Below are 23998 nucleotides of genomic sequence, written 5' to 3'. Positions count from 1 at the left end.
GTATGTGCTGCATGTGGCAGTATAGGCAGTATGTATGTGCTGCATGTGGCAGTATAGGCAGTATGTATGTGCTGAATGTGGGCCCTGGAATACACACACTCAGATGCACCTGCCAAGAGAGGTTGATCTTTCCATGGACGAATGTGACCACGAGCTTTGGATGAAGGCCCTCCAACTCCATCTCCCGTAGCTTCAGTCAGGTTGGGAGACAAAAGCACATGACTCATCTGTGTGTCTCACATGGAGTTCTATTCTGCTGTTCAATTTTTGTTCACTCCCAATCTCTGGAAGCAAACAATGCCCCCTTTGAATTTGGGTTCTAATTATTCTTCACATTTTCGAGTTTAGTTTCTTCCTGCTTTCTGTTTTGGTTTTTGACCTTGGACTTCTGCCTGCCCTATATCCAGACTCTCTGCAGAGGGAACATCATCTTTACTGAAGATTTCTGCGTACCTTTCACTCTGAGTGTGGCATAGAGAATAAAACAAATCCTGTCACGTAATCAGGAGCCTGGAGCCAGGCTCTGCTGCTAATTAGCTCATAAGGTAGGCAAATATCTCTGTCTCCCTCGAGCAACAATGTCCTTCACTGTTAAGTGGGGGCTCTGCATGAGTTGATTTGCTAGGTCCTGGCTGGCCAGCAGACTCTAAGCTTTTCTCCACAAGAGTCTTCTAGTTTGAACTCCTCTCAGAACATCCACATTGTAAAAGGGCACTTGAATGACCCATTGTTCCTTACAACCTAAGTGCTTTTGTGGCCAATTGCTGTGGATATTTAATTCAATCCAAATGGTGCCCAGAACACATGGTGAGTACTCCATTCACAGGCAAGATACACCTTGTTGATGTGTTGGTTCAATAACAGTTCAAATTATTAATAACCAAGAGTAATGAATAACAACGCCTTAGTCCTTATGTACTGTCTTTGGCCCAAAGATATCAAAGTACAATTTATGAAAATCCATTTTTAATGAAATATTAAGCAGTTTCTATTTCTCCTGACCCAGTGGATTTACAAGGTCTCTATTTTTCTCCCTGCATCTCCCCTATTTATAGCTAGTAAATGCTATCATATATTATACATCTTTATGACTTTCTCAATGCTTCTGTGGTTTTAGAATCACCCATCATATGTTTTCTGATCAAATTTCCTAAGATGGATTCTTGGCTTCCAGTCTGGGCACTGGAAAGTAAGGGGTGGTGTTCCTGGGAAATGGTGCCAGGAAATTGGTTTTATTTTCTATTCTCTGCCGACTCACTAAATCACTATAGGTGGTCAATAAACCTTAGATACTTTAACTTCTCCTTTGGGAAGGTAAAGTCATTAGATGCTTGCAGGTAGATACTAGAACCCACCAGCCTTGTTACCTTCTCCAGTGCCAGTACAATGCCCAGGTCAAATGTTGGAGCAGGAACTAAGTTGCAAATGGTAAATGGGCCTTTGGACAACTGGGAGAGTTCAATACCATTCACTCCTAGTTCCAGCCTGTGTTCAAAAACTGCCAGGCCAAACCCTGGCAGTGAGGTGTTTGAAATGGTACAGTATGCTCATGTATCTTATACCCAGATGGGAACATCCAAGCACAATGATAGAATTTTAACCACGGTTTAAAAAGCGACAAGTTGAAGAGGATACACATTTTATTCATTTTAAGAAAAGAGACTACTACAGCTACTTTACTACCAATTGGACAACCAAGAGAGTGCTCAAGTTGACTCTACCTTTCTGGAGGTTGTTAATTCAATACATATATGTGCTTTTATTTTTTTTTTTTTGAGCTATGCTGAATAAAGAGCTTTCTTGAAGTGCATCTGTGCCAACCAAGTCTAAAAACCAGTCCAGGGCACAAAGTGGCTTGGTAATCCATTTGGTGCCTCACTGAATTCTGAACATAATCCAACATTTTCAGATTGATTCTTGAGGCCTCTGCTTTATTTTCAGTGGGACAGAAGCTGAAGCCCAGCAGCATGGAATGGATTTCTGATTTGCACCTCTGGGGGAGGGGGAAGTACCTGCCAAGTAAATTAGCTGCTAGCTATTCAACACCTCAGTTTGGTTGTCTCTAACACCCCCAGGAAAAGAGTCCACCCAGATTCACTGGGCTCAGGATCCCCAGGCTTGGATTTTATGAACAATATAATATAATGCAGAAGAAAAAAATCACTTCTTATATATAAAAAAAATCCATCCTTCTAGCAAGACAGACTCACTGATGATTTTTCAGCTCTCCTTTCCCAGTTTCTTGCCCATTTCTAGCCGTAGTCATGTTACATTTGCTGAATTTCTATTTTAAAGTGTAGGCAAGAGCTTTGCAGCCTACTCTAAGACCCTATCCTACGCACTACTCATCTCTGCAGCAGCATCCATATGTCTGGGATAGTATAGATGCTATATGGGTCATCTTGCTTGCCTCAAGGACAAAGGAGAAGATTCTGGAAAGGCCGTTGAGCACCTGAAAGCAGGGACACCATTCAGGCCTAGTAGCTGTACAAGTTTCCTAACTGAGGATGGCCCATTAGTGTGCAAGCTGCTCTTCATACAAGTGTGGTATCCGTCATGAGAGGAGCCTCTACATTCTACCTGTCTCTTCTCTGAATATGGCTCAGACTATAGTTTACTTCTATGTGGCTGTAAACACCTGAACTCTGTCAGCTTCTGGGACTGCAAAGAAACAACTCTCAAAGATGATTTTATGTTCAATCCCTGAGGAAGAATTTATGCAGAGGATTTCTTTCTTTGAAATTATTTCTCCCCATTAATAAATGCTTCACTGCATCCAAAGCTCTCTCTCAGTGAGTGTTGGTGCAGATACCCGAGGAGAGCAGTGAAGGGCAGTGCAGGCAGAAGAGGAAGGTGGGGAAAACTGGGAAGCCACAGTCACTTCGGAATGGCAGTAACTTATCCTGAGGTGGGAACAAGAGCACCCCCACCCCTGTTGTCTCACATTCTCTTTCTACACCAGCCATTGCATCTGCCCATAAAAATAAATGGCTAATCAATGAATGGCATCCCACTTAATTAATTTGCTGTACCAAACAGGCAAGGTGGAGGGAGGGGCCACAGCACTAGGGGAAAATGATGTCGAGGGAATGGGCTTTGTTGTTTCCTTTCCTGCTTGTAAATCATAGTCTTAACGTTTCTTTCCCTTAAAATTTTCCTTAAAGGCCATAACAAAAATTTTAAAGCAAGTTGCCTTCATTCTAGTAAATGTGGGAACTTAATAAGATACAGTCAAAAGGGGTGTGTGTGTGTGTGTGTGTGTGTGTGTGTGTAGACCTATCTGCCTATCTATCTATCTATCTATCTATCTATCTATCTATCTATCTATCTATCTATCTATCTGTCTATTCTAAGGGAGGGGAAGGGGGAAGGGCAAAGGAGCTCTTTAATAACCAAATGCTCATTTGTGCATGTGATGACCTCTGCCCTCCTCCTCCCTACTGTAAGGCTGTTTTTGTCATCAGGCTGTTTCTTTCGGGGGTGAGTGGCGGTGGGTGGGTGGGTTGTGTACATCCCCATCTGTGTGTGCCTTGTGGGGCCTCTACATTTAATGCAGGATTATGTTACTCTCATGGAGACACTGAGCCCTGGAACCCAGCCTACTAACAGGATTAGGGTTTCAGGATTTGAGACAGGAAAGCATCAGGGAAGAGAAGAAAGGAGGACACTTGGGGACCCAGGCTGGAGGAGTAGCTTGAGAAACAGGCTGGAAAAGAATCACATACACCATTCTTGGAAGGTGCAGGGAGGAACGAATGCAGATGCTTCATCAGGGCGTGAAAGGCTACTGCATCTGAGTGCTTCCTGATACCATTGTCTATGGACTTTTTTTTTTTTTTAAAGGCAGTCGCGCCAATGTTCTGTCTGTTTCTACAGCCTTGGCCTAGGAGCACGAATCCAGCACCAAGGTTGGCAGCGCCAGGGAGGCTGGCCTTAGCTCAGAGACAGTTCAGCATCCGGGAGACCCAGTGAAGTTGGCTAACAGCAGCCTGACATAGAACGGTTCAAGCGCATGTATAATGAAATTTTCCCTCGAGCTTCCTAAATGGAGAGGCTAAAGGTCTGAGCTCATCCCACGACAAATGGATAAAGGACAAACTGAATTACCCAGCACACTGGACTCCTCTCAGTCCTAATGGAGGGAGAGGCACACGCTGGGAGACTTGAACTTGGAAAGGGCACCTGCCCTCTTCAGAGTGCATGTAAGCTTGTTTAGATCATGCAGTTGCATCCATGGCTCTGGATACTGATGCCCTATCCTAGCTTGAGGTCTGAATCATATTCTAATCTTTATACAACGACAACAACAAAAATAACAAAATGAAAAACCTCAAAAGGAATGAATCATGACAAGAATTCATGAAGATTTTTTTAAAAAAAAATCTTCAATTTATTAATTGGAGGAATAGTTACATCTCCCAATTGAAAAAAAAAAATGAAGCAGTGAGGGGACATTTATCTGCTCAAGTGCAAGGCCTGGATGACTTCTCTCTGTCCCTCTGTCCCTTCCAGGTCAAAAGAGGAGATACACACACACACCACACACACACATACACACACACACACACACACACACACACATATATATCCATCCCTTGGGGACCTGTTACTTTTTAAATTGACAGCTTGCTTCTCTGCCCAAGGAGAGCTTTAACCCTTTGCTTGCATCTGAGGAGCACCTTCCCTCTGCAGAAGGCCAGGTGCTCCTCTGATGGCAAGCTGCAGTGCTCCACTGGGAACACCAAGACAGAGTAGGAAGGGAATATCCAAGGCCGTGCAGTCCATTGTCCCAGGAGATTTGCAGCAGATGTCCTGTGCTTCCAACACTGCCAGGGGGTTTGGCGATGTGGCTTTCTAATGCTACTCTTTCCTTCCAAGGCTCTGCTTTACAAAATGATTTGTTTTAATTAAGAAAACAAATACAGGACAGAGGCGTTTGGAAGCAGGGGCTCTTGTTTTGAAGGGATATAGCCAAACCAAATAAACAGCAGCTTCTTTCAACTCTCCATCCTCTGGATCCTGTGATGGAGCCTAAATTCCCAACACAATGCTTAGCCTTGAATCCTGAACTGCACTGTCCTCTTTCAGATTCCCTTAGTAAACAGGGGCTCCAAGTTAGCATGCCTCCTCTCACAGCAGATGGAAAGCAAGGAACAAGGCCTAGGACAGACTGTTGAGAGCATCTGCTTCTGTGTCTGAACCTGGTGACCAGGACCCTCTCCTGGGGACTCCAAGATCCCCCTGTCCCTGGGGCAAGTTGCTTAGACTCTTGAGAGTTGCAATTCCACCTGTGAAACATGAAATTTTGAAGCAGCTAAGTCGGTGCCTGAGGGCTTGTAGAACCTCTTAGTTCTTATCCTTACATTAATGTGATCTCGGTGTATCCTCTCCACTTATCATTGGGTAATTCTGCAGAGTCATGGGCCCAAGGCTGATTTTACTTCATCCTTCCTATCCTCAACTTGGCCATTGGGGTTTAGAACAACTGTTTTTTGTGTTGTTTTTTTTTTTTTAAATAGGAAAAAAAAACCTGCCCACAACACCATAAATAAGGGGAAGATATCTAAAACTATCCCAGCAAGGGAAACTAAAGCTAGCAACAGTCTTTGTCCCACTGACCCAAGAACAGTCATGTCTCCCTTCCACAGGCATAGACTGGCACTTGGTCACAGATTTATGGGATCAGAATCTCAGAATCGTGACCAAGGACTGGTGCCTTTAAGCTGTTCCTATTGTTCTCCATGCACACTACTTGGTGTGTATGTGCATACCTTCACCTGTAATTATACACACTTGTACCCGTGCACATGAAACTTCTTACCACTGTTTTGATAACACCATGCCTATGGCTGGGATGCTACTCACACAGCTGGGAAAACCAAAAGGCTTTAGTTTCTGCTGTGGTTTCTGAAGGGACACATATGAAGTCATTTGTGTAATCGGAAGGAGCACATAAGTTGGTTACGGGCTCTAATGGGTGGAGAAGCTCTCTGCTTTGTGGTTGCACCATAAATATGCATAAGGAGGGGCCCGCCTATATAAAAATCATGGGTTCCATATTTATGGCATGTGAAACTGGGTGAGGACTGGGGATGTGCTGTGCATGTGGTCTGCATAAGCAGGCTGTGTTTTTTGCCAGGAAAATGGTCATGAACCACTAGCAACAACGACTGGGCTTTTCACAGGAACATCATAAATACCTGTTGACCGTAAAAAGACTAGGAAGAGGCTGCTCACTGACTGGGTAGGCTGGAAAAGAGTACTTCCACTCCACCTGGTAGCAAAAGAAAAGGCACTCACAAGCTTAGACCTTGCCTTGTTCAGCCTGGGCAAAAATCGCCATGATATAATACAACCACCCTCCACCACCTTGAGAGTCCATTAATCTTGTTTTTCTCTGGACTCTCCAGTTCCCTGGTCTCTGATATGCTCCATTGGTGTTGACAGTGATCAGGGAATTGAGACTGCATTTCCAAATTTGTGCCCCCAAATGTCACAAAACGCTCTCAACTTCCTAAGCACTGGGAAGGCGTTTTCCAGTTTTTTCCCTGCACTCTACAGCCCAGCAAGCTGCTGCCTCTTCCTCTGTTCTGCCTTTTCCTTAAGTCCTGCTGTATGAATTTCACTTTCAAACCCGCCACGTTACACCAGAGAGCTTGGCACTGTGCCCAGCTTCCAGAAACCACAAAGAGAACCTCGGTGGTAATACCAGCATGGATGAGCTCCTCCCTACAGCCTCACTGCCCTCCAGTCCCCTCCTTCCTCCTGCCTCCTTGTCATGGCATCAAATCAAACTGGGGCGGACTTGACAAATCTATTTGGCATGGTTCACTCAACTATTTCAACCCCAGCAGCCCAGAGAGCTGCACATTAAACACAGCTATCTAGGGGAGACCTGTTAACGAAGAGGCTGCAGAGAGCATCCTTGGAGGGGAGAAGGACAGGAAGGCCTCTTGGCTTCCCACCACATGCACAACAGGGTGAGGGAGCTGGAGACTAATTGGCAGGCTTTCCATTTTCCTTCCTCGTTTTAAGTACCAGGAGGATGTCTTTCTAATAGAGAGAAGGCTTTTCCTCTGCCCCACTTCTTCTTATGCAGGCAAAACTGATCCTCTAGCACAGAAACACAAACAAGACCTCCAAGTCACCCATTGGTTACTGGGGAGGCACATTTTTCCAAAGGTAGGAAGAGGATGCAGAAAACAGTGAGGATGTATTTGACACAGGAACACTGAAAAGGATCAGTCTGAAGACTAGAAAGCTCAATTCAGTTCTCAGGAATATCTTCCCTGTAAAATTGAATAGCAGGGATAAAGCCAGGACGGCATTCTATCAAAATGTGCAGTGCTAAGGTATTTCCAAAAGCAGATTTCCTACAAATGGTGTTTTAAATAGCATCCCAGTCCATCTGTGTGCTTTTAAAAATCAGCTTATGCTACAGCATCCCTCTGGACAGCACTGCTTAGTCATTGAACCTGGACAAGGAGACAGTCAGGGGAGCCTCGTGCTTCTGCACAGGACCCACTCCTACCTGGCTGTGGACCCTCGCCAACTAGCTGAGCTCCCAGGTTTAGCACTTTCTTATTGAAAATGTAGGTGGAGGAGAAAACGTGGGTGGAAAGGGAATGGGGTGAGATGAGGACTCAGCTCTTGGGACTTCCCCTGGCATCCAGTCCTGATTTAGTTCCTGCTTCTAGCCAGTATCTGGCCTTTCCAAGCTAAGGCAATGGGAGACCAGACCTAGCCCAGGGGTAAAGGTGAGGCTGTCTTTCCATTTCTAAATATTTCACTTTATTTACTGGGCATGTGAAGCAATGTATGTTTGTACGTAAGAGAGATTGCTGGTGATATCTAGAAACCATACTTTCATATGAATGGTGCCATGTTACTATGGCGATTTTTGATTAAAAAAAAAAAACTATTCCTTTAAAAAAGTCACATTTCCTGAGTGAGGCTGCCAACATTATAGGGCAGAATTTTGTAGGTCCAAGGATTCTAAATGTATGTGTGGTTGCTGCTTTGGGACAGTGACAAGGACCAAAGAGATGCCCTTTTGGAAATACTTATTGGTTGTGGGTGCCTATTTTGATAACTTACATCTTTGCAGACCAGAACCAGGTGGACTGTAGCAAAGGAGGAGAAACAGACCTATTTTAAAATCTCTCTTGATTCCCTTCCAAGGGAGGGTCAGCAGCCACTGGGATCCCCGGGATGTCTCCTTCACCAGGGCTTTCAGGGATCACCTTGAGCTGTGTTCCCATCACAGAGGCACCTGTCCCCACTCAGGTGAAGACAGAACATTTCCACCGAGCCCTCCATATGCCAAATGCAGCTCATTGCCAGCTGCAGCTCATTGCCATGTGTTTTTAAGAGTGTCGAGTGCCAGACACTGATCCCTGCACACAACAAAAGCCTCTCATCGCCCACGTGGACCACATGTCTGCGAGCTGCAGACACTGAAGGCACCGGCTGAGAGAATTCAATGCTTCCCCACTAATCATGACGGTCAATTCAAATCCCAATCTCAACAAATGGGATTTCTTCTCATTACTTATTGTCCTGGTTCTTCTCGGAGACACTAGGACTACCTCTTAGGGTTTGTGTCTTTTTATTCCCAGACCTCAGTAACTCCTCAACTGGCATTTCATGCAGTTTTGTGATTGTTAACCCAGCATGGGGAAGAGACTCAGGCCATAAATGCTCAACGAGTCCTGCATGGTATGGGGAGGCAGGGATGAAGTAGGCATTTTCTCCTTCATTAACAGTTAGACAACTGTAAGCTCTCCCCCCTTTTCCCCCCTCAGCTTTGCAAAAAGCAACAGCAGCCAGGCTGCTGGAGTAATGGTGTTTTCCAATCACTTTAACATGAAAAAGTAAAATATCAAGACCAGTGTATCCCTTGCCTCCAACAGTTCTAAAAAGCCTTACTAAACAACTGGCTTCTCCCCAGCATGGGGTCAGTCTGAGTTTCTTCCACTCTCTTGGGGAAGCCGACCTACCTTGTGGTTTTTGCCATGCCGGTAGACCATCCAATCTTCACCGTTTGTGCTGACCTCCAGCTTGTATGATTTGACATAGTAGCCTTTCTGGGTCTCCCTGGAAATGGCTCCCTGTGTTGCAATGGCTGTGAGCATGGTTAGGAAACGCAGGTCCACCTGGGAAGAGAAGTCAGAGAGTAAGGGAACCACTATTCCCAACAATATCTGGCCTAGTCTGCAAAAGATACAGTTGTCATGCTAACCTCACAAACTGAGTGCGTGCTTGTAACCATGTAAGCAAGTGATTCTACTGGACAGTTAAAGTCAACTAGTTCTTACCATCATAGACATTTCCCTTGAAAACTGGAACTTGATATTCTCTCTCTCTCTCTCTCTCTCTCTCTCTCTCTCTCTCTCTCTCTTTATTTTTGGTTTTCCTTCCACTTGTAAATCTGAGATCATATCAAGTTTCTTCTAACTACTGAATAGACTTATGACCTCTCATTAACCCATGGTCTGCTTTAGACCGTGAAGGCAGAACTGTCCTAAAGAAACACTGAAAGGCAAAACTCTACTCCATTCCAGTGTGATCCACTGTAAGGCCCCAGAAGTGACAATCCATAGCTGTCTTTTCAACCTTTATTCCCTCATTCCACTGTGTCTATAATCACTCAGGTCACCAAGGGGTCAAAGGGCATACAGAGTCTGCCCAAGTAATTAGGTTTATGCACCAAGTCCTGACCTTTCACTCTACAAGGAGGACAGCCAACAGTTGAGGTACCTCACTCTGACAATGCCAAGCCCATTTGGAAATTACTGGATCTTGCTCCTCTGCTGGCTATGGTCTTTCTTAATGGCGGTCTCAATGTGCGTTACTGTGTACAAACTGATGAAAGTCAATTTAGTAAGCACTTCTTGGCTACTCAATGTGTGTACGGCATCATGAAACATTCAAAAGAAATGCACAGTAACTTCTTGTACACAAGAAAAGGTAGATAGCAATAATTAAAAAAAATAGACTACTAAGGGCTAAAAATAAGGATATAGAAAATAGACTGTAACAACAAAGAATGTTCTAGAAGCTTTGCAAGATGAAAGGATTTTTGGAGAGGCAGAGGGGACAGTGACAAATGGTCTGAGAATTGTGTTCTTAGAGCCTCCGTGGCTCCCTGGAGTTTCTGAGTGGCCTCTCTCCCTTTCCTGATGTCTGCAAAGCAGTATCCGTCTTAGAGCAGAGGTCACCATGTCACGTCAGAGCTGGGACAGGCTTGTCGATGGGTCACAAGGCTGTCTGTGTGTGTCATAAAAGCAGACGTTGCCCTAGTATAGAACTGGCAGTTTGTTCTTCCCGTTTACTTATTCCCAGGGGATCAGAGCTGGACCCGTGTGCAGTGCAGGAAGATTACTCAGCCGGAGCTGCAAGACTTGCTCAGGAAGACTGCAAACAATAGTCTGAAAAGACGCTGCCGAGCATCTGGGTAACTTGAGTTTCGTTCCCCATGGTGACATTTTCCCATGTGTTCTCTGATAGCTATGTGTAAAACCTTCCTGGCAGGCTCCTTCCAGATAGCAAAGATCAGGAGAAGTTGCCATATTCAGATAGCACCCAACAAACCTGCCTTCGGAAAAAATGCTCTCCCCACATCTCTGATGCCTTCCTGTGCCAAGAATGAGGACGATCTGGAACTATTTATAGAACATTCCTTTGATACTGATAGGGCAAACAGTATCCTGACCAGTCAGCTCTCCTCAGGCCCACTAAGCCACATAGCGGCAAGGGCAAGTGACCCTCTTACTCATCACTTTATTCCAGCACACAACACAGTACCTTTGTGGATGGATGATGGATGGATGGATGGATGGATGGATGGATGGATGGATACAATTCTCATGCATTCTATTTTTCAGCATCCTCTTTGACTCTAGCTGAGGGGTCACACCAGTATCCCATCAATAGACACGTTCTCATCCCTCCCCACGAGTACCCGAGTAATCACCTGGAGATACTCTTTGTTGGAATCCAAGTTGGGTGTCCAGCCATTGTCATCACCATGGAGCCGGCTCTGCTGAGGAGTCCACCTCCCATCAGAGAAAGTGGATGAGGCACTGATCTGTTCATTAGCAATCCGGCCGGACTCCATTCCCAGAGGGACATTGCACTGAAAGTCTGAGGAGTGGAGATTGGTCAAGGGTAGAGTTAAGCATCTTAACATCAAACTGCTGGGGCCCCCCAGACACTGTTTCCTTCTAGGGACAAGTCCTTACAGGCACTCCCTCATCTTGAATCTAATTATACGCTCACATTTTAAAAACAACTACACTAAGTCACACAGTTAACAACCCCTCTGGGTCTTCAAGGAACTAAATTGGACCTAAAAGAAATTAGATGATAGATAAATAAGAATCATCATATAAATTAAAAATACCATCTAAAACACAAGTGCTGCAGGCTATGGATGCTTTGAGGTGCCAGATGCACCAGTCATGTGGTACAGGTGAACATGACAATTTGGGTGGGCTGAGCCATTGTGGGAAGCCTGGTTTCTTAACCCACACCCAGGAGGCACTTTTGCATGTCTCTCTCTTTCAGCCAAGTGTTTCCTGATTTCTGGCATAGAAGACAGACACTACAAAGTATAAATACCCATCTTTGGGAAATTTCTCTGTGAGGACATGCACGCCCCATTGAGTTCCTCTACACCAACTGCCTGGCCGAATAGATCTAGGAGTCTCTGACCCTGGTCTTATGCCATCAGAGAATCCACCATCCTTCACCTGGGTGCTGTGGACAATGACCGGCGTTTGTGGAAGACATGTGTTTGATAAAAACTGGCCGCCTTTCTGAGGTATCAAATCTATTCTTCAGCTCCATGGCTGCACTGGCCATTTACTGAGCCAGCTATAGTTTGCTACATGGTTTCTCATGCACTCTTCAGGGACTCTGATGGAAAACACAGAAGCAAGCACTCAGAGCAGAGCCTGTTCACTTTTCTGGCAGGTCAAGCTGCTACCTACGTCTGTAGTTACATGGATGATGAGCTGTCTACAACAGAGGCGGCAGTTCCTCAGTTCTCATTGTCTGAAAGTGCTTGTTTTTTGGTTTTGGTTTTTGTTTTTTTTCCTTTCAGGAAATCATTTGTGTCTCTAAGCAGCCATGGCAGTGAGTCTGAAACACAAGGCTGGGAGCAGATGGCTTGAAAATGGGCCTCAGGATGGGAGAGCACTGGCTCGGGTGGCAGGTTCCACAACAGCTGGGCTCACCGCAGCACTTTGCAAATGCTGAACACGGTGCCTGGCGCTCAGTAGAAGCTCCCCAAAACTGTATGTCTTGCGTGTATGAAGTGGAAGTCACGGGATTGCATGGTTTAGCCAGAGAAACTCTACTCAGAGCTACAGAGCTTTATGTAATATTGAGTTACACATGGCTGTTTTTTGACAGTGGCCTTTAAGATCTGGAGATGGAGGAACTGATCTAGACCTGAAAAAGTTAGACAGCATGTGCACCATCCTCAGGACACTTTTCCATTCATGGACAAGGGAACAGAGGCTCGAGATAGTCATATGACTTTCTTTCTTTTTTTTTTTTAAGATTTATTTATTATGTATATGAGTATACCATTGCTCTCTTCAGACACACCAGAAGAGGGCATCGGATCCCATTACAGATGGTTGTGAGCCACCGTGTGGTTGCTGGGTATTGAACTTAGGACCTCTGGAAGAGCAGTCAGTGCTCTTAATTGCTGAGCCATCTCTCTATGACTTTCTCTGGGAATAACTCTTTCTTGTTCTTTTGCTTGGCTTTTGTAAGGAAATGAGAACCCAGATGGACATTGTCCTTTTCCATTCATCTTTGCTGGGAAGGAAAACATGGCTCTCCTCAAACTCAGATAGCACCACAAAGTCTTCAGCACTCCTGTCAACTGTTTTTGAGGAGGTAAGCCCTTTACCTGTACTCACATATGCCCCTAATGAGAAGACAGGACAGGGATTCCCAAATGGTCAACTCACTCTCAGGCGGCTCCTGGTGGACCAAATAGTAACGTGCAGAGAAACCATCCTTGGCCACTGCCATGTCCGTGTGAAAGGTCAAGGAGAGGACCCCCGTGGAGGAGCGGAGTTTGGAGGGTGTTTTCGTCCCACAGTACTTGCCAATCAGAGGCCCAACTGGATATAGGAGACAAAGAGTAGTCAGAGAGATCTCAAACTGGCTTTCAATGTTTTCTCTTTTTACAACCTTGTGGACCTCATTGCCAATACCTGGATGTAAAAACTGAAGGTGTGCTTAGAGAATAATGTCTGATATTTTCCCTGAACATTAAAAAGTGCTTTCCCTGAGCTGGCTTTGTTCTGTTCTTCCAACCCTGAGAGATAGGCCAGAAGGTATCATTATAGTGCCTGTCCTACAGAGGAAGAAATAGAGTTTCAGAAGGTCGGGTGACATTTCCCTGTTCACATTACTAGGAAACAGCAGAGACGGAACCCAGACTCTCCTTGCCTGCCTAAATCTTATGCTTTCTCAAGATGAAATGGTTCCTATGTACCACGTATCCTTAGAACAACCACCAAGATGAACAATTTGTTTCTTTCCAATACTAGTTACACTATCTGTGTTGGTCCTTCACCTGATTTATATAGACTCCTCAGGGCTATAAATGATTGCTTTTCAATGACCATATTAATAGTAATAAAATAATAGGGATAATAGTGATGAAAGGTCATTTCACAGCCAAGATACTGAGAGGATCAGTAACTTGGCTGGGTTGTACAACAGACAGATTCAACTCCAGTCAGTCTGGCTATAAATCCTTCTATATGGTCACAGTATATGATAATTGATTCACTTCTATCCTAATAACTTGGTGTAGAAAGGAACATCTCTTATAATTTTGCAATCTCTGATGGCTAATCTCAGTTGTCAACTTAGTTGTCAGTGAAATTTAGAATCACCTTAGAGACAGTTCTCTGGGTATATCTGTGTGGGATTACCCTGATTGGGTTAATTGAAGTGGGAAGATCTGCGCACTTTGGGTGCTACTATTCCCTAGGCTAGGGTCCTGACCTTTACAAGAAGGAGAAAGCGAGCTGAGCATAATCATTCACTCACCGTGTGGAATGCCATCCCAGATGTCCAGCCAGTCATATTTACAGTCTCCTTCCCCCACTTGTAGAGGGTCATGCTCCAGGTCAAAGGTCAGGAACTGTAGGATGATCTCCATCTTAGGTTTTGCCAAGATGGTGAAGGTACAGTCCAGATTATGTGGATATTTCTCTGGAAACCCTGGAGATTCAATGGTCCCATTGGGGCTTGTAAAGTTCTTGGAACAATCTTCAGAGCCTGTGTGCCAGAGAGAGAGAGAGAGAGAGAGAGAGAGAGAGAGAGAGAGAGAGAGAGAGAGGATTAGAGAGTAACCTTTCTCTGTTGTCTCCTCTGCCTTTGGGTTATTTAAATGTTTGTGTCTATGTCCCCCTACTCACAAGGTTTTTATTTCCACACCCTTCCCCCTCTGTGTTTCAAGCCCTCAAGTGAGCCTCCCTTTTGGACAGAAATTAGGGTGGGGTGGTTGATTGCTTTGAATATTAGGATAAGAGCAACAGTTGAGGGATTGGAGGGTAAGAGGTAAAGAGGTGTGTGTGTGTGTGTGTGTGTGTGTGTGAGAGAGAGAGAGAGAGAGAGAGAGAGAGAGAGATCTTGAAAGAGGAACAGAGTCTTCTTTCTCAATTACTCAGCTGCTCACTCCAGAATGTAAGTTATTTCAATCCTTAAGGAAGGCTTGATGGTTGCCAGCAGAGAAAACAATGTTATCCCTTATTTATTGCTGACCTCAACACTAGCCTCTATTGTACCCTAGCCAGCTAAGTGCCCTTCTTCCTCCAAGTTCCAAGGTGCCTCAGGGGAGGGGCAAAGGGGAGCCTGAGCCCCATTCATGTCCTGACTGTATTAAAACGGGCTGCTCTGTAGTGGTGGGACAATTAACAATCGTGGTTTTTAGCCGGTGGATCACAGCAGGGCGTTGGAGATGTTAAAGGCCTCTCAGGCCAGCGAGTCTGGAAAAATGCAACAGTGTATTGACATTTGGAAGGCTTCTGGTGCCTTTGTGGTGGGGATGGCCTTGTTTCTCTCCTAAGCTCTTGGGTTAGCTTTCTGGGGATGCATCCTGATGAAACAGGACACACAGCCTGCTGCAAGCTTGGGCAGCATCAGGAGCAGTGAGAGGATTACAGCCACCACAACCCCAGACCTCAGGGTGGAGTCATAGTAGAGGAACCCTGGTGCTTTAAACTCAGCAACTGTTGCTCTGGGCAGAGCCAGGAATGGAGCCTGGAAGCACAGAGACCCAGCATATACAAAGAGCAAGAATGGGTACAAGTTAATGACGTGGATGCAAATGCTGGCAATTACAGTAGTTTTTATTCACTGTGTTTGGATTTTAAAATAAGTAAAGGAAGCAGGATTTATGAAGGGGATAATAGACACTCTAAGCATGAAGGAAACAACAACAATAACAACACAGAAATACTCAATAAACCAGGTGTTTACTGGCAGGAAGTGCCCTCTGGGGATCCCACTGAAATATAACTGTGGGAAGTCAATATGCCGATCTTAGCCTGCAGCAACATTGTTATCTGGGGCTCCGGTAGCAGAGCCCTCTGCAAGTCTCTTTACGGATGATGACTTTCTAGAAAGCTGCAAATATCTGACTACGAGAAGGTACCATGCAAATAAGTATATGTGCATTTAGGGTAGGCTCGTAACTTTCTGCAGCTCGGGCAGCACAGGAAATTCCCAGCATCTATGTACAGCTATATCCATCAATACTTCCCCTCCGTTGTCATTGCTGCATCTTGGGTTGTGTGGAGAATGAGGACCAGGAGCAAGAATGAACCTTCCTAAGTTATTTGGAACTCTAGGGACCACATCTCAGAAGCCTTGCCTTTCATTCAATGGCACAGCAGCAGCAGGGAAGTCCCAGCCTTGCCAGTGGGCAGCCAGCTTGGGTGGGATGAGCTGGAGTGGCCCCCTCCCTTCCTCAGCTTTGTTTACCATCAGGCAGCAAACTCCTGAGGGCTTCCTCAGTGGCCTGGGATGATGTGATTTGGGAAAGCCAGGCCAGCTGGCTGGTCTTCAGGGGCCCAAGAAGAATTTTGAAAAGGTTAGAGTTTAAGGCTGCTATGCAGATTTCTTCAGGGTGCACATAGGGAGCCTCACACAGTGCTGGATGGAAATCAACTCTCTGCTCACAACTGACTTGAGAGTCAGCCTCTTGAGAGTGCCCTCCCAGAGCTTGTCAACCCTTTAGAAGGCATGGGGACTTGGCACCTCCTTGGGAGTTGAGAATTTATGATAGAATCTTTGATCCTTCTCATCCATGGGGGAACAAAGTGTTTGAACAAAATGGAGGTGTAGAACTTAGTATGGGCCCCGGAGAATGTTACATTCTAAAGCATTCCGTTTCAGGACCCCCAGGTCTAGCATGTAACTGGAAGGGATTTTTAAATTTAAGTACTTAAGGCCAAACAAATAACAAACAAAATAACAGTGTATGTCTGACAGATGGTTAGAAATGGATACATTCTCTGGCTTGTTGAGTGAGGTGGGAAAACATTATTGTTTTATCCTTTGCAAGCAGAAAAAAATCAGGCATCTTTTAAAATCATATATCTGCCTCTAGTCCTGCCACGGTCCAAGCCTGAATGGCAACTAAAATTCCAAGGTCAAAAGTGGATCCTGAAATGGAGACAAACTTTGAGTCTTGCAGAAATCTGACTAATTCATAATCCTTTCCTGCAACATGTTTAAAGGACAAAAAGTTTTTAAATACCCAGCTGACAAGTGTTTATGTCAATTCAATGATAAGGTGACTCTGGAGGTTCGAGCCAGTGTGGTGGCTTATTCCTGTAATCCAAGCACTGTAAACCTAGGAGACTGAGGCAGGAGGACTACTGTGAGTTCTATGCAAGGCTGAGAGCTACGTATTGAATTCTAAGACAACGTAGACTACAGAGTGAGACTCTGTCTCATAAAACAGCAAAGCAACACAAAGCTGAAGTTGGGGCCTGGACTGCAGTGAAGGATTCCTTCCCAAAGGCTCTGGCACGCAGGATAGTTTATAACATGGAAGTTGAGGAGGAGGAGCCTAACCCATACAAAGATAGGAAAATGCAAAGGCCTAATCTGAAGCCAGGCAGTGGTGGCACACGCCTTTAATCCCAGCACTTGAGAGGCAGAGGGAGGTGGATTTCTGAGTTCAAGGCCAGCCTGGTCTACAGAGTGAGTTCCAGGACAGCCAGGGCTACACAGAGAAACCCTATTTCAAAAAACCAAATAAACAAACAAACAAACAAATAAATAAATTCATGCTTAATTCAACCACAGGTGGCGATGTCAGGCCTTTATTTTAGGGGCTCAGAATACTGGGCATATCCCTTCCTGTGGACAAGTCTCACAATTTTACTTCAGAAATGCCACTAAGTAATGTACATAGGAGAGAAATTTGGATTTTGAATTTCTGCTAAAAGAACATCATCAGAAAAGTAACAAATACTTCCAACTGATTGTGTTTCCTGTGCCACCTTTCAAGTTCTTCTAAAAAATTTTCTTTCCTTATTCTGTTCCAGGTTTGGCGACTTCAGGTTGTTTCTGTTTGCAACTTTTTCTTGGCTTACCCTTTTCCAGGTGACACAGCCTGGTGTCATACAATATTTTATTCTTCCTTTAGGGTAGACATGACCTTCCACTCCAGCCGTATGCTCTGTTTGTCCCAGCCTTGTGTGTGCATGTGTCTCAATGTAACTCTGTAGCAGAGCCTGCAGAAAGGCAAGCTTCCAGAGCCTTCTGTATGGCTGTTTGCATATCTGTGTTTACAGTTTCCTCTCTTTCTTTTTATGAATCTGACTGGTAAACATAGCTATGTTTGTTTGGGTTTCTTCAGCATGTCCACCCATTTCTTTCATGTTCTGTGGATGATGTAAACGTTGTAAACTGTGTATTTTCTCACAGGACTGTAACTATGGAAATAGGGGCACACAGCAAGGCACCTACCTAGAAGAACATATACCTTCCGAAACGTCTTGGTTTTGACTTTTGCTCTCTTGTGTATTCCAGTGCTTGGTATTTACAGGAGCGAATTTCATACCAAGAGCTACTCTTCCTGATGACCCCTAGGGGGCCTGAACTTTCTTTTACACACTCTCAGTCTTGTGGTTTGGGGCTGTCACTCACTAGGGTAACCCAGTCTTTGCAGTGGCCTGGCTGCCTCATTGCTCCAGGTCAAGCCACCCACCTATCCCAGCCGGCACTACTCTTTTAGGCTCTTCACAAACTTGCTGCCTTATTTAAAATTCCTCTTCTGCATGTTATCTAAACAGCAGGCTGCATCATGAATCTCTCTTGTGTCTTTTATCTTTTAACGCCTTCCTTTCAAATTTGTGTGAGGGATGGAGTTAACATCCTCTTTTTTTTTTTTTCTGGAGCTTTCTGCAGAGTGTGGCACCATGCTTTGGGGAGCAATGAAGTATGAACCATGAGACCAGAGATAAGCTTAGAGGCCCCAGGAAGGTCTTGCATGGGCTGATTTCCTTCTGTGACTGTGCTGAGCGATGAGTTTGGTGCCAGGGACTCCTTGCTGATAGGCTGCAGTGCTCGTTCTTCAGTTGCGTTTCCAATACAGTGACAGTGACTTGTGCCTTCACCTAACACTCATAGTACAGTTTCCTTTTGATGTAACCAGTAATACTGATGGTATCTGTGTGATGAGAGTTTGCTACCTGCCTTTCTCACAAGCCAAGGACAAGAAGTCTGTCTCAATCTTTCCTTCTCTCACACTCTTAGAAGAGGATGCTCATCTGCATTGTGCACTGGGTCTCAAAGAGTAGAGGATCCAGCTATGTAGGGGGCTCATAGCAGCCCCAGCCCAGGGCACATAGATCACTTCCTGAGAGTTTATCATGGCCAGAGTCATGCAAATGCGTGGCAGATGGACCAGCTTAGGTCTCTGCCCTCTGAGAGCTTACACTCCTCACTCTGACTGCTGGCCACACCTCTTCATTTGATTCCACCTTTGCAGGTAGACAAGTCCAACAAATATTTAGACAGAGTGAATATAAAAAGTGTGTTCAACAGCCACTGCTTCCTTCCAAGAACTGTTTAATGAAAAAAAAGAAGCTCCATTACAAATAGTTCCCCTTGTACTGAACTTAACAGGAGCCAGACTTGGGATTTCTGAATAACGGGATGACAACTTCTCCTGGAATCAGACTCCATGCTGGAGTTATAGAAGTTGGGCTCCTAAAGAAAGAAAACACTCAAATACAGAGGCAGATCTTCTGAGGGAAGACTGCCCTGAGTGGGCAAGGCGAAGAAGAATCGGGGCCATCCGTTCCTTAGCCATAGTGAGAACTAACATGGACAGAGGGCAGAAGTGTGGCCCTAACACAGCATTCAGATGAAAACTATTCTACTGAGCCTGAGAAGTTAGTCCTGCCCATTAAAGGCCCAGGGCACCTAATGAGATACATGGGCCTCAGCAGGCAACTCAAAGAAGTGTTGTTTTCTGCCCTGGTTTCCACTAACTTTCAGTAGCGTTTCAGGGTGTGTGATTCCCTAACATATGGGAACTAGGAGTTCAGTGTATGGGGGGGGGGGGTAAAATAGACTGCCAAGGAGGAATGTCTAGGAGTCATAATTTAATTTAAAAGCAGTGACTGACTCTATTCTAGGGGTCGTGGTAGATCTTTAGAAACCCTAAACAATGAAAAGATTATATCCTCCAGCTCCATGTAATTCCAAATAAAGACAACATTAAACCATGAAGCAGTTAGGCTAAAGTTCAACCAAGTTCAACCATGAAGAGCAGCTTGGTTTAAAAAAAAAAACACAAAAATCCAGTTCTTCTATGAGATGTTCTTGTATGTACACCCCCTGACCCCTCCTCCTATACTGGTGCTTTATCTCTCCCCTAAAATTGGAAGTTGCTCGACCTGCCTTTTATTATAAAGGCATTACCAGATTCTCCTCAGACCTTCCCAGGCTCACTTTAGGTGTCTCTTCACCTGCCACCTCACCACCTGATGCCATCCGCTGGCCAGGGCTTCCCTCTATGTCTCACCTTCCCTCAGACACCTATCTATGGCCTCTACTCAAGACCCCACTAACCTGTTTTGAAGATCTCGTAGCGTAGGGAGAAACCTGCTCCCTGCCGGGCATAGTCTGAGGTGAATTTGATGTATAACACAGAGCCAGAGGAGATGATGGTGGGAGGGGCAATGTTCCCACAGTGCTTGCCCAGGAGGTCAGCTGACTCACTGTCCCCATCCCGGATCTCAATGAAGTCATACCTAGGTGGGGACAGAAAAAAAAAAAAAGCACAGATGAGAAAAGACCAGTCTGAAGACCAGGGAAGGACCATTATTGTCTTTTGGATCTCCCTGGTCTTTTATAGACACTCAGGTGTTACAGACCAATCAACAAAGGACACCGTACTTGCTTTGGCACACAGGCAAACACAACCACAGGAAGTTGCTTTGTTCAAGCTACAGTGAATGAGTGCATGGGTGGGAGGCTTTATCTCTTGTTCACATAAGAGCAATTGCATCATTCCATCAGGATCTCAAAGAGAGCATTGTTTTGGTTTGTTTTGCCCCCTTGGGTGGCAGTAGCATCCTTTTTATTTCTATTGTGGCCTCTCTAAATCTTTGTCTCTCATTGCAAATTACTGGAATGCTTTGAGCATCCACGTCTTCAAATGGAACAGGAGGAGAAAAATAGCTGCTCCAGCGTGCTGACGTGAAGATGGGATGAAAAATTACATGTCAGGGACTGGCACCCTGGGGACGGTTCAGAGGTGCTTGTTCCCCTGTCCCCTAGCCTGTTTCAGTTTTCTCCTGGGCCATCCCCTCTTGCTCTAGTTTTTAATTGGCAGTCTCCGAATCTGTAGTTCTCCTCCTTCCCTGAGATGTGCCTACAAAGTTCCCACAGGCTCTGTCTAGTCAACAGGACTTCTAAAGGCATCAGTGCTAAATCAGATAAGGCAATAAAAGCTTCCTCCAAAGCTTGGTGTCTCCATGGGGACTGTGTCTGCATACCCACAACTAGTAGCCTTTTAAGACTAAGGATACCTGGTCTCCCCCAAGCTGTAGCCTGTGTTCCCTTCAGACTGAGTTCATTGGGCCTGGCATGGGGTATGGATGTCTTGAAGTCTTCCTTGATCAGGTTCATAGCCTGATTAAAAAAAAAAAAAAGGTTCCTCTTCTTTCTGGTAGTTTTCAGCTGGGGTGTATGCCCAACAAACGATCCTGTTTGTGCCCCTTCTAAGCTTCTAGTTGCTACTTAAATCACAGAGCTGACGTGGAAACTTCCTCCCAGTCAGGAAGAAACAGAAGTTTCTTCAAAAAACAGCCATCTCCCCGTCTTTCCTCTCCCTCTCTGTGTTCTACATCAACCTGTACAAATAACACATAGGAAATGTCTTCCTTGTGGGCAAGGAAAGGGTTTGACAATGTAGCCCTCCCTGGGGTGTGGCATACTGGTCTGTGGGAGCTGTCTGTCTGCACAGGTGGTTGGAGTAAGTTAGAGAGGCCTGAGGCTTCGCTTCAACCTCTGGTAGCCGTATTTCAGCCAGCTCAGCCATTTCAGAATAAATAGGCCTGGAAAGGAAGGCTGAGGAGTGTAGTTTATCCTGAGGCCCCAGAGGGATGAGCTCCAGCAACCAAAAGAACGACTGGTGCTGGGTCCCTGGAGAGAGCTGGAGATGGTGTGATAGAGGCTTCCACTTGAGCTCTCGAGAGATAGCCAGACTAGAAAAGGCCCCAGGGTAGGGTGGGGGATCTGCTTAGGTCTGGAATTTTTCAGTGTGAGAGATAGTACTGACTTTGAAAGGAAACTTCCTGAATTCCAAAACAAAAGTGAAAAGACACTTGGTTTGAGGGGAAATTCCCCATCCCTTCTGGAAAGCCCCTCCATGCCCTTCCTCTCTGACTTACACCCTGCTCAGCAGTCATAGTCAGCTGAGCACTGGTGTGCCCGGCAGTGTGCACACAAGTCAAGCAGGCCTTCCTCACTCCTCACGGGACTATATATATTTGTAAAATAAAGTGGATAAATAAAATTCAGTGAATACATTCACTAAAACCTTCTAAAAGAACTGAGAAAATTCAGGTTTGACTTTTGCTGAGCCTCAAAACCCAGGGGAAAGAGGGCTGAGGGGATGGCTTGGAGGGTATGTGCTTGCTAGCCGAGCATGGGGGCCTGACTAAAGCCTCAGAAGCCAGGTAAGTCTGGATACAGTAGAGTATGTTTGTAACCCCATTGCCCCTATTGTGAGACCAGAGGTAGAGAGAGGAGATGCTCTGGAAACATGCAGGCCGGCTAGAACCTGTCTCAAACAAGGGGGAAGGCAAACGCTGTCACTCAAGATTGAGCTCTAACTTCATATACACACTATGGGGCACCAGCACCTTTGTGTGTGTGTGTGTGTGTGTGTGTAATCACACGCACAAGACATACAAATGTTTTTAAAATGAAGATTTAACAGTAAGAGAGAGATATTAGGAGTGTTCTCCTGCAGTTATGAGCTTTGCATGACAGAATCTCATCTGCATAGAGAGGTACTATACCGTGTCTGGCACTCAGTTTGTGCTTAAGAAATCTAACTGGTTTGTCGAATTCTCATACCCGTTTTGGATGCAAAAAGGTTGGGCCACGCAATAGATGATGCTTCCCTGAAGAGACAGTGAGTGAGAAGTACCAGCTCAGTGAATGCGGAGACGTAAGCTCTTCAAACATTTGGAAGGTACTTTTTTTTTTTTTTTTGGCAAAATGAGGCAAAGCTATTATGTACGTAGTCTTTAAGCCAGAACCTTAGGATTTTTTTTCCCTAAGAAAACAATCAGAGAGTGGTGTAAGGATGTATATGCCTCGTTATGAGTGTTTTTTAAGAAGCATATGAAAAGTGAGAAGATGTTTCCCTTATAAATAGCATCCTCTTGAAAACTCCAGCTCGAGAGGGCGAGCGAATCAATTCTGGTGTATTTATAAAATGAAGTATTCAGCTGCTACAGAGAAACAGTGCAGCAGGTCTGGATTTTTTGGCTTTATAGGAAAAAAGTTCATGATATACTATTAATGTAAGAAGAACAGATTTTTAAAGTCCATCTTAAAATGTACACATGAATTTTCTTCCCTAAGCAAGCCAGAAAACTGAAGTTGAAAAAAAAAGAAAGTACATCTAAGATGCTAGCAGAGACATATCACCAACAGGGTGACTTCTCCGGCTTTGTTTTCTTCTGCTATCTGAATTGTTATTAGAAGTTCTCAGTCCTTCAGTCAGAGTAGATTCATAAAAAGCCCACAGTCCTGAAGTTTTCAGCGTAGAAATGCTGAGAAAAACAGTCCCTTATGATTTAGCATGGATGGACATGTTGTGCTTGCCAAAATCCTGTCCCTTGGGGACTGAAGCAGGAGGGTCAGAGTTCAAGGCCAGTTTGGGCTATGTAGTATTCTGTCTCAAAAAACCCAAACAAACAAAAACCCAAAATTAGAGATAGGTATGGTTTTTTTTTTTCCAAAAGCACGTTACCGTCCATATCATTGAGTTGGAGACACTTGTGTCATGGCATGTCAAAATAAAAAAAGAATAGTGTTTCAGATACTATACTCAGTAAATAATATTTTAAAAATATAATAAAAAACCCTAATATGTGGCTTTATGTTGGTGTTTTAAATTTATATTTATTTACAAAGGACAGAGAGACATTGTCACCCAACTGGTGACAAGAAGTGGGCAGGTTTTGTCAGGTTGCCCAATCACCTTTGGGGTTATTTAGAGGTTTGACAGAATTAGCCAGAAGGCAAAGCTACCAACAAATGCCATTGCTGCGGGCTTGCCTCAGTTTACTCAGTGACCACACCAACCTCATGTCTTCTTTGTAACCCGGCCAGCAACAAACCCATGTTTATGTTACCTATACACACCTAGTGAAGGCAGTGTATATTGAACAAAAGTTCCTCTAAGACACTGAGTCAC

The 23998-nt window shown here is 44.8% G+C and overlaps 1 protein-coding gene across 3 annotated transcripts in view; it reads right to left on the bottom strand.

Moving 5' to 3' along the window:
* The window catches only part of Nrp2 (neuropilin 2), a 113967-nt gene that overhangs the window by 58568 nt on the left and 31401 nt on the right, over positions 1-23998 (bottom strand). For all 3 annotated transcript variants that reach the window (XM_028765605.1, XM_028765606.1, XM_028765607.1), the window contains exons 3-7: positions 20131-20312; positions 14083-14313; positions 12987-13142; positions 10976-11145; positions 9000-9155 (exon numbers count right to left, since the gene is read on the bottom strand). In XM_028765605.1, the coding sequence (XP_028621438.1) occupies positions 9000-9155; positions 10976-11145; positions 12987-13142; positions 14083-14313; positions 20131-20312 (895 nt within the window). The remainder of the gene's footprint in view (positions 1-8999; positions 9156-10975; positions 11146-12986; positions 13143-14082; positions 14314-20130; positions 20313-23998) is intronic.

This window comes from Grammomys surdaster, unplaced genomic scaffold (assembly GCF_004785775.1).
Source record: "Grammomys surdaster isolate TR1022 unplaced genomic scaffold, NIH_TR_1.0 165, whole genome shotgun sequence".
NCBI lineage: Eukaryota > Metazoa > Chordata > Mammalia > Rodentia > Muridae > Grammomys > Grammomys surdaster.
The sequence above is the reverse complement of the archived record's forward strand: the minus strand, read 5'-3'. Positions and strand labels throughout refer to the sequence as shown.